This window comes from Sinohyriopsis cumingii, chromosome 17 (assembly GCF_028554795.1).
Source record: "Sinohyriopsis cumingii isolate HCF-2022 chromosome 17, ASM2855479v2, whole genome shotgun sequence".
In the NCBI taxonomy this organism is placed as follows: Eukaryota; Metazoa; Mollusca; class Bivalvia; order Unionida; family Unionidae; genus Sinohyriopsis; species Sinohyriopsis cumingii.
Window position 1 is genome coordinate 5,808,831 of NC_142977.1, and position 12,045 is coordinate 5,820,875.

The 12,045-nt window shown below is 36.3% G+C and overlaps 1 protein-coding gene across 4 annotated transcripts in view; it reads left to right on the forward strand.

The window, feature by feature from the left end:
- LOC149777687 (ubiquitin carboxyl-terminal hydrolase 20-like) overlaps window positions 1-12,045 on the forward strand; it is a 119,249-nt gene that overhangs the window by 42,481 nt on the left and 64,723 nt on the right. For all 4 annotated transcript variants that reach the window (XM_089938734.1, XM_089938738.1, XM_089938737.1 and 1 more), the window contains 3 exons: window positions 352-479; window positions 1,436-1,505; window positions 4,589-4,702. In XM_089938734.1, the coding sequence (XP_089794860.1) occupies window positions 352-479; window positions 1,436-1,505; window positions 4,589-4,702 (312 nt within the window). The remainder of the gene's footprint in view (window positions 1-351; window positions 480-1,435; window positions 1,506-4,588; window positions 4,703-12,045) is intronic.

Below are 12,045 nucleotides of genomic sequence, written 5' to 3' on the forward strand. Positions count from 1 at the left end.
AGTGAAAGGGATTCACTATTTTCACATGTTTATTTTATGTCCAGGAATAATGGTCCTTGTGATATTTTATTGAAAATGGTACTGATATGGTTTTTGGGTATATTGAATGCCTTAAAATGGTACTGATATGGTTTTTGGGTATATTGAATGCCTTAAAATGGTACTGATATGGTTTTGGGGTATATTGAATGCCTTAAAATGGTACTGATATGGTTTTTGGGTATATTGAATGCCTTAAAATCATACTGATATGGTTTTTGGGTATATAGAATGCCTTAAAATGGTACTGATATGGTTTTTGGGTTTATTGAATGCCAGCCTTACAAACATCATTTATGTTCTTAATTGCAGAATCCCTGAGAGAAGAACCAGGCCAGTTCCTATTAGTGGAGACTCTTCTAATAGTTCTCCACGGAGGAGCGTATCAGGCGGGGAAGATTCAGAATCAGATCGGGATGATGAACACATTAAACCTAGAGGTGAACAATGCTATTTAGTGCGGATACAGTTGGCTCTTTTATTATTCTGGAATTTTCCATACAAAATGTCATTTAATTTGACCAATATGCATATAATTCTAATGCCATTTACAAGATGTGTTTTCTTTACATGGTGTGCTAGATATATATATATATATATATATATATATATATATATATGGACCTTTCGCTGACAGCAGGGCTTTGTTTCAAAAGTCCCACTTACACAAATGAGAAATATTTTGTCATTCCATAAAACTAAGAAAGAGAGATATTTAGCAAAGTAAACAATATTTGCATGGAGAAATGGAAAATTGCATGAGCCGCACTAGTCATAAAAAAATGTTGATGTCATTTTCTGTTAGTTATTATTCTTAAGGTCACTAGTTGATAAGTTTCACTCGCCAATTCTGAATATTTAGTTGCAGCATGACCCTTTTCCTTACAGCTTGGAGCACTACTGCTGAATGGCATTATGTCAACTGACCTATTTGTCTTTGTGGATGGAAACTTCAAAGCTTGATTTATGATTTACCTCAGCATTAAACTGTATTGATAAAAACATCATTTATGTGTGTGTGAGTATGTGATTTGGATTTTTAACGTAGCTTTAGCAATTTTTCAGTCATATTGCTACGATGTCTGCAGTGTGACAGTTTATAGTGATGTCTAGCACTGGGGCATCATGCCGCAGACATATAGCATGATGTCCCACCCAGTCACATTATCCTGACACCAGGCCGACCAGTCCTAACACTAACCTCTTAATGCTGAACGCAAATCAAGGCAGCTGTTAGTACCATTTTTGTAAGTCTTTGGTATGACTTGGCTGGGGATCGAACCCATGACCTTCCGTTTCCGAGGCAGATGCTCTAACCACTAGGCCATCATTTATACCATATAATAATGTCAGTTACCTTTGTGACTATCTCATTTCTCTTTCTATTCCTGACTAGGTCTGACAGGGCTCCAGAATTTAGGGAACACATGCTATATGAATGCTGCTTTACAGGCCCTGTCCAACTGGTAAGTTTACTTTTTCTAACCAGATATTGGGTAAAGCAGGATGATTCATTCTCATGAGATTCTACCATTTTATTTCATACTTTAGTTTCTTTGTTGAAATTCGGTGTTGACATCAGTGTCTGCACACATCTGTATTTCATACTTTAGTTTCTGTGTTGAAATTTGGTGTTGACATCAGTGCCTGAACACATCTGTATTTCATACTTTAGTTTCTTTGTTGAAATTCGGTGTTGACATCAGTGTCTGCACACATCTGTATTTCATACTTTAGTTTCTTTGTCAGTGTATCCCCCAGGGGTGTAAAATTGAGGGTACAAAAAAACCCTAGGTGTCAAAACTGGGGGTCAAATAAAAAATGTGGGGGTCAAAAATGTACTGACAAATTTTCATATGACTCGTCCTTTTTCAGCTTGAAATAGGATATTGCAACTTGCACAACATACTCTCTTTCTCTCTCTAAACATACAAATACACCAACATGCACAGTTAACAAACAAATGCATTGTCCATTCAAAGGATAATTTTATTAGTTCCATTTTTCTTTTAAAGTCGTACTTTTAACAGTCTCCTCAACAATATTATAGCCCAACACATTACATATAAAACAATACAAAAAGCCAAATAAATCTTTTTAACCAAATGGGAGTTAATTTACTGCCTTTCATCAAATGTGTACTATCATAAGTTTCATTGTACTTCATCCTAGAACACATTTATCCAGATATCAAGGAGGATACTGATTCATCTTCTTTCTAATAAGTTGCACTTGAACTTTAAGATCTTTCTTTTATTGCAGTAAAAGTTAAAAACCAACAAAATCTCCAATGACCTGCTGACTTTGTAATCCAAATAACGCATTTGTCTCTGCAAGTTTACTGATTTCTTTGTTGTTTTATATGTTCCCTGCGTTGCACTTTGCTATACGAATAGAGGAGCGCAAGGCAGGGAGCAAACAAAGCGGCGAACCAGTCAATGCCTATACGCGAAGTATATACAGTGCCATCCATCGTCCAATGCATTAGGTATTAAATAAATCATTATGAAAATCCTTTGCGTCAAAAAACACACGGTAACAAAATGTGTGCGTCAATTTTCTCCAGCGTGCGTCCCTGACGCACAAATGTGCGTAAAGGGAAACACTGCTTTGTTGAAATTCGGTGTTGACATCAGTGTCTGCTCACATCTGTATTTCATACTTTAGTTTCTTTGTTGAAATTCAGTGTTGACATCAGTGTCTGCACACATCTGTATTTCATACTTTAGTTTCTTTGTTGAAATTTGGTGTTGACATCAGTGTCTTCACATATCTGTATTTCATACTTTAGTGACTTTGTTGATTTTTGGATAAAATCATGTTTATTGGGTGTTGTTTTAATTATGAAACTTGAATGCCACTCTTACTACTGCACTAAGAGATGGTCACTGTGACCCACTTTGTAAGTTTTTATAAGATAAATACAAATACCAGCATAGTGAAATGCCTTAATTCCGAAATTGAGTGCTTATTTTACATTGAAGACTTTTTAATTTACTATAGCTCAAAAAGTTATGTATACAGTTGAATGTCAGCTACAGATGTGTCCGAACATACTATTTATGCTTATTAGACAACTCAACTGTAAGTTACCCCTTCCGCCTTTACTTAGAGCTGCAAAAGTACAATTGTACTTCAGACTCCAGTATGACAGATAGTCTGATGCATTGACTGTAGACACTCAAACATCAAGAGCCTCAGGGACAAATGTACTTCAGAGTCTAGTATGACAGATAGTCTGATGCATTGACTGTAGACACTCAGACATCAAGAGCCTCAGGGACAAATGTACTTCAGACTCCAGTATCACAGATAATCTGATGCATTGACTGTAGATCAGTTAAACATCAAGAGCCTCAGGGACAAATGTACTTCAGACTCCAGTATGACAGATAGTCTGATGCATTGACTGTAGACCAGTTAAACATCAAGAGCCTCAGGGACAAATGTACTTCAGAGTCTAGTATGACAGATAGTCTGATGCATTGACTGTAGACACTCAGACATCAAGAGCCTCAGGGACAAATGTAATTCAGACTCCAGTATCACAGATAATCTGATGCATTGACTGTAGATCAGTTAAACATCAAGAGCCTCAGGGACAAATGTACTTCAGACTCCAGTATGACAGATAGTCTGATGCATTGACTGTAGACCAGTTAAACATCAAGAGCCTCAGGGACAAATGTACTTCAGACTCCAGTATCACAGATAATCTGATGCACTGACTGTAGACACTCAAACATCAAGAGCCTCAGTGACAAATTTACTTCAGACTCCAGTATGACAGATAGTCTAATACATTGACTTTATAAAAAACAGTATGTGCATGACAAGAAACTAGTTAATTAAACTGTAAAAACTTGGAAATGGCAGCTGAAATGAAGAGAATTAAAAATGCCAATAATTTATCTCATGATGTTAGTGTGGCGAAATATGTTGTAGGAATTCAAGGTTTCTAGAATGGGAGAAATTTATTAAATAGTCCTTGTCATTGCACTTTCATACAGTCTAAAGGAGTATCATCATCAATCCCATAACCCAAGAGAGGTTGTTGGGTCACCAGAGATGACTTCACAATCAGTTCTCTCCATCTTTGCCTATCCACTCTTTAATCTTGTCCTCCTTTTCTGTCTGCCTCTTCTTTCACACCCCCACTCTGTACATTGCAAGATTGTTTTTGCAAGTCCAGATGATCTTGAATCATGACCGTACCACTTTACTTTACGTTTGTTCACAGTGTTCAAGAGGTCTTCATAAAAAGGTCAGATGGCTCATTGGAGTGTATAGGTACATAGAAAGATGATGGATGGGTTTCTTACTTTTATTTTTTCTGTTATCTTTTAAACGTGTTGTTTAGATTCCGTTATGTTGATTCTTTTTGAGCATGTTCAGGTAGGCATCTTTGCATGTGAGGTATGGCTCTACATCCATAGTGCCTACATTATTTCACTTTACAATTTTAAATGAACACTTATTTAAGACATTTTATTTCCTGTTATCTTTTAGAACCATCTAAATGCCGTTATTGCAATGTGATCTTTTTCAGCCCTCCATTGACAAGGTTTTTCTTGGACTGTGGAGGCTTTGTCCACACAGAGAAGAACCCAATGCTCTCCAGAAGTTACAAGAAACTTGTGTCTGAGATGTGGCACAAAAAGAGGTAGGTGTCCAAGATTTTTTTATAATTTAGAGTGACATTTTCATTGGATATAAACTTATTTTATCATACATTTCTCTAAGATGTTGATTAATTTTGTCCTGCCTGATACAAGTGTAACTTTCATCCAATAAGTTGTTGATGTTGGTGGAGATGACAACATTACTGTTACCTGTAGTCATGAAATTTGATTGGTGTATTAATTGCAAAGGTGTGACCTACTTTAAATGTTCCAGAAATTTGCTGGTGATTTGAAAAGTACCATGGAAAAGGAAACACTCTAGCATTCTTTAGAGATCTGTTATTTTCTCTAAAGATGTTACTCAAACTTAATACCTTACTGCCTACTGCCTACTACTTGAACTTAAACCAGTATTGGAGACCACTGCCTACTACTTGAACTTACACCTGTATTAATGACCACTGCCTACTACTTCTGATTGAACTTAACACCCGTATTGGAGACCACTGCCTACTACTTCAACTTACACCTGTATTGGAGACCACTGCCTACTACTTGAACTTACACCTGTATTAATGACCACTGCCTACTACTTCTGATTGAACTTAACACCTGTATTGGAGACCACTGCCTACTACTTCAGCTTACACCTGTATTGGAGACCACTGCCTACTATTTGAACTTACACCTGTATTATAGACCACTGCCTACTACTTGAACTTAAACCTGTATTGGAGACCACTGCCTACTACTTGAACTTACACCTGTATTGGAGACCACTGCCTAATACTTCTGATTGAATTTACACCAGTATTGGAGACCACTGCCTACTACTTGAACTTACACCTGTATTGGAGACCACTGCCTACTACTTCAACTTACACCTGTATTAATGACCACTGCCTACTACTTGAACTTACACCTGTATTGGAGACCACTGCCTACTACCTCTGCTTGAACTTAACACCTGTATTGGAGACCACTGCCTACTACTTGAACTTACACCTGTATTGGAGACCACTGCCTACTACTTGAACTTACACCTGTATTGGAGACCACTGCCTACTACTTGAACTTACACCTGTATTGGAGACCACTGCCTACTACTTGAACTTACACCTGTATTGGAGACCACTACCTACTACTTGAACTTACACCTTTATTAATGACCACTGCCTAATGCTCGAACTTACACCAGTATTGGAGACCACTGCCTAATACTTGAACTTACACCTGTATTGGAGACCACTGCCTACTACTTGAACTTACATCTGTATTGGAGACCACTGCCTGCTACTTGAACTTACACCTGTATTGGAGACCACTGCCTACTACTTGAACTTACACCTGTATTGGAGACCACTGCCTAATACTTGAACTTACATCTGTATTGGAGACCACTGCCTACTACTTGAACTTACACCTGTATTGGAGACCACTGCCTACTACTTGAACTTACACCTGTATTGGAGACCACTGCCTACTACTTGAACTTACACCTGTATTGGAGACCACTGCCTAATACTTGAACTTACATCTGTATTGGAGACCACTGCCTACTACTTGAACTTACACCTTTATTAATGACCACTGCCTAATACTTGAACTTACACCTGTATTGGAGACCTGGCATATTTGTGCCTTTTTCACATTTGGGGTGATTCTGAGAAGTTTCTCTTAGGAGAGTATACTTTATTTATAATTCTGTCCTATTCGAGTTGAAGAATTTATGCTTTATTAGGCCAACTTCGTCTTGCAAGATACATGTAGGTGCCATTTTGGTGACCTCTTTGGTTGCTAGTAGATTTAGTCGACATAGCATATAAATTCTGTTAATAACTATTCTGGTATTCCATTTTGTACACTTGTTCACGTAATTGTTGTGGGCATTTGTATTTATCACCAGCGGCTTCTTTACAGCATGTTCTTGCGATACTGGACTGATATCACCTGCATCGAATATCATTCTGCTCCTTACATACAGGTGACAGGACAATGCAAGATGCAAATAGTGCAAATGCTTTAATTGAAGAAAGATAACCGTGCTACATTCCTGAATTGTTTAAATCGGAATCTGGCAGTTTAAAGAAAATCAAATGGGCCATATGATCACGAGCATACAGCTCCAGCCTTGTCGCAAGATTAGAACAGATTTTATGTTGATACTGATAGATCTGCCAACCCTTACAATTGCCATAGGTCTTATGAAAACGGCATTTAAAATACGAACTTACGGAATAAAAGCAAACACTTTAGGAATATTATTGTTTTCGAAAAATTCCATGGTAATAAAAATCTGCCTATCAGATATCTCATACAGCACTGGAGAAGCTCAATTATATAATGCCTTACCAGTCCTTGTGAAGCCGCTTTCCTCATTGGACCCTTGACCTTAGGGGTATTACAGGACCCTATAATGGCTTTGAAGTGATTCCTGAAACTAAATAAACTGAAATAATACCTAACCAGTTTTAACATAGGCCGATCCTTTCAGCTGCCCAGCACTTACATTATAAACTGACAACATGCATATCTGAAGTATCAATGGGATTTAGTGGCAATTCCAATATCAAGGGGAGATCACTCCTGTCTGACTCAAGTTTGTGGGCAGACTACTTTTTGCTTTTATATAAACTTTAAAGGGTTGGATTTACAAGTTATCATACTCTGTATGAATTATGACTGGATAAGTATTATCAAAGAAAGATATTTTTCTTTCTTTGCAAGACACTACATGCTTTTTATTTACTTTAATTATAAATGCCATGTAAGACATGCATAAACAGTCCATTTGAGATGTTGTTGTTGTTGGGTTTAATGCCATTTTTCAGCACACGATAGGCTATGCATGGCAGCCAGTATTAATGGTGGAGGAAGAACCTGGTAAAAACCCGGGAAGAACTACCGACCCACGAGAAGCTACTGGCAAGCTTTCTCACATACCCACATTGGCCGAATCCTAGACTCGAACCCACGCAGACAGAGTGAGATGGCAGTGATCCGTAACAGAGAGCACTTCAGACCACTCGGCCACTCGGAGCCCCCCATCTGAGATGTAAATGAACAGTCCCTTGGAATTGAGTTCAGTGGGTCTAGTTTTTAATAGAATAAGAAAGATTTTTGTTCAGAGCAAAATTTAAGAAGAAATGGATAATGGAGACTGATCTTGACATCACCTTGACCTTCAAAAGAGGTTTTTAATGTTCTGATGTCATTAAAATAAATATTCTCCAATAAGACTAACTTTGGATAGACAAGTACGATTGGCAGGAAGTTTAGGAACGGTCTGCAGACTGTTATAAGAATGATATCCTTATAAACACTTAGACCGACATAAGAATGATATCCTTGTAAACACTTAGACTGACATAAGAATGATATCCTTGTAAACACTTAAACAGACTCGTATAAGAATGATATCCTTGTAAACACTTAAACACTCTTCTAAGAATGATATCCTTGTAAACACTTAAACATACTCTTATAAGAATGATATCCTTGTAAACACTTAAACAGGCTCTTATAAAAATGATATCCTTGTAAACACTTAAACAGACTCTTCTAAGAATGATATCCTTGTAAACACTTAAACAGACTCTTCTAAGAATGATATCCTTGTAAACACTTAAACAGACTCTTCTAAGAATATCCTTGTAAACACTTAAACACTCTTCTAAGAATGATATCCTTGTAAACACTTAAACACTCTTCTAAGAATGATATCCTTGTAAACACTTAAACAGACTCTTCTAAGAATGATATCCTTGTAAACACTTAAACAGACTCTTCTAAGAATGATATCCTTGTAAACACTTAAACAGACTCTTCTAAGAATGATATCCTTGTAAACACTTAAACACTCTTCTAAGAATGATATCCTTGTAAACACTTAAACACTCTTCTAAGAATGATATCCTTGTAAACACTTAAACAGACTCTTCTAAGAATGATATCCTTGTAAAAACTTAAACACTCTTCTAAGAATGATATCCTTGTAAACACTTAAACAGACTTATTAGAATGATATCCTTGTAAAAACTTAGACTGACATAAGAATGATATCCTTGTAAACACTTAAACAGACTCTTATAAGAATGATATCCTTGTAAACACTTAAACAGACTCTTCTAAGAATGATATCCTTGTAAAAACTTAAACACTCTTCTAAGAATGATATCCTTGTAAACACTTAAACAGACTCTTCTAAGAATGATATCCTTGTAAACACTTAAACATACTCTTATAAGAATGATATCCTTGTAAACACTTAAACAGACTCTTATAAGAATGATATCCTTGTAAACACTTAAACATACTCTTATAAGAATGATATCCTTGTAAACACTTAAACAGACTCTTATATGAATAATATCCTTATAAACACTTAAACTGACTTCTTGTAGCAATATCTTTACCTTGAAATGCAAATTATGTTCAGACCTTATGTCATTTAAGTGCTCAAAGCAATATAAGATGGGAATAAGTGAATCGAAGATAAAATGCATGCTTATGGGAATGTCTAAAAAATTTGCAAAGTGTAGGTCCCTTCCATCTAAATTTTCATAGCATAGTAAAATAAAAAGATCACTCTGGTGGCCTAAGGGGTTAGAGCTTCCACCTTTGATGCAGGAGTTGCAAGTTGGAACCCGGTGGAATCATACCAAAAACTTGTAAAAATGGTACTAGCAGATGCCTTGCTTGATGTTCAGCATTTGGAGTTTAGTGTTGGGATTGGTCTGCCTGGTGTCAGGATAATGTGACTGGGTGGGACATGATGTCACATGTCTGCGACATGATGCCACAGTGCCTGACATCACTATAAATTGCCACACTGCAAGCATCAAAGCAACATGTCTCAGATTGTTAAAGCTGAGTTAAAATTTAAAAAACAACACAAACACAAACATGCACAGAATAAAAGAAGTACCTGACACAAGACTCCCGAATTCTTCACTATAATGCTTATAGACTTCCAGTGATTGTCAGCATAGGGATATCGTGCTATCACAAGGACCGCAATTGAATCTTGATGCCCCTTTCGATGCCCAATCATGATAAGACTTATTCACAGAATTAAAATGTTTAAGAATAGAGAAACTAATAAATTTTCCAAAAGAAGTTTTGGTTTGTAAATGTTTCTAAGGACTAAATTATTTCACAGAATGCCTTCTGCCTGTAATCTAAGAATGAATTTTAACAACAATTTAGAATTACCAAAAATGAATTTTAGCAACAATTTAGAATTCCAAAAAATGAATTTTAGCAACAATATAGAATTACCAAAAATGAATTTTGGCAACAATTTAGAATTACCAAAAATGAATTTTAGCAACAATTTAGAATTGCCAAAAATGAGTTTTAGCAACAATTTAGAATTACCAAAAATGAATTTTAACAACAATTTAGAATTACCAGAAACCATGCATTGGGCAAGTCAAAAGAAGTCCATTGTATTCAGGGGCTAAAATAAGGAACTCACATCTTGCTCACATTCAATCTACCGATTTAGTTAAATCCTTTGAAAAAGTGTCCATGCAATATTTGAAACCTACATGTTAACAAAATATCGAGAAAATTGAGTAAAGTTCAAGACTGAGTTGTGGGATTTATTGCAACATTAGATTTATCGCTAGCTTGTTTTGTGTCTTTCATATTAGTATATTTATTAAAGTACACCACTCCCTCAATAATTTCAGGATAAATTACAGTATATTGAGGCGATCATCGAAAACATTATTCCACGTGGTTTCTGTTCGCTTAACATGTGTACCACTTCACACATTGTGTACTACATCACTAATTTTTATGTTGAATTGGATACATTCTAGTTTTATTGTTTGATCCAAATTAGACATTTTTTTTATATACAAAAGATCGACTCTTTTCGAGAAACAGTGTCGATCGAACGATGGATAGATAGATAGATTTGAATGCGATAGAAGTAAAATGGAAAACAAAAAAACAAGGGTTGATCAGTACTAACATATTTAATTGGTCTACAAATGTAAATTAGAACAAGTTAATACTTGCCATTTGTGCCACGCTTGACAAATATCAATTCACCTTTTTGAAAAAATCAGTAAAAAAAATATTTTTGTTACTCCTTGGTTTCTCTCCCGCCGAGCAAAATCCCTCAGATTTCTCAACTGCATGAGCTTTATGTAGTCAACATTTTGGGTCTCCAGCCACCTTATGGCAATATCAAAAGATTTGATTGCTTCCTGTGCAGAGGGGGGAGGTGGTGCAACATCTGCGCCTGCATCACTTTCAACACTTGTGGTACTCCAGTTAGAATCGTCTTCTGCTGAAAATTTGTTCGTTATAGAATTAATTATTGTTTCATCTGACGTATTCGGCTGGGAGGCAATCATTGTCAGCACAAATCCACTCCTCCATATCATCAAGAGAAATGCCCATCTCAGGACCATGAGTATGTACAAATTTTTCCCAAACAGCCTCGGCATTAATGACATCAGTTTCACTGAAACCGTCGAAGTCACTCTCATCGTCGCTGTCTCTGTTACTGTTTTGCTTTACGTCAAAGGCAGCTCCAAGACCCTTAATCCAGCACCCCCGATCTCCTGTAATTGATTTTTTAATGCAACAAACACTTTCCCAAGTTGTTGATCAAAACAAAGCCGGCATGTAATTAGGTTCTCACAGAAGTACTCACAGGTTTCGATGTGACGGTTGATTGACTCTTCATGTTTTCAATGAACAGAATATGTTGTGATTATAATGTTTACACTGAAACGGAATTAAAGGATTATAACGTGACTTTCACACAGGAAGACGTTTAACTGGTGTTTATTTCATTCTCTGTTGCCACCTGTTAGCATTTACCAGAAGTTTTAATTGATTGCTATTTCACCAGACTGTTTATTTACAGTATAATGACAACTATTTATCATAAAAACTTACATAATATATGATATCTTTAAACAGAGGTCTCACTAGGATTTTAAAACTGGGTCTTTCTGCCTCTGAATTCAATCACTAAAGCCTAAATATCAGTACATTTTCTCACCCGGCCGCCAGTCAAATCCTTTGAACTAGCCGCCTAGCTATTGCATTATGTTCTTTTTTTATGTACTCTTATAAAATGGCAACATGTATGTACATCAAAGAGTTTTTCAGTCACTGAATTCTGTCGTTGTAAATATCAGCACGGTTAACTGATCAACACATTTACTCATAAAGCAGGTGGCTGAAACAGGACCAGCAAATCTTTGAATTTTCCCGCGTACCTATTACATGCGTACGGAGGACTCCTGCCTCAGTGATTTTCTGCGACCCAGACCAAATACGCGTAATTAAGCATTTTCGAGATCTCTGAAATTAATTCTTATTTAGAACTTGCAAATTTCAAAATATGGATTATACT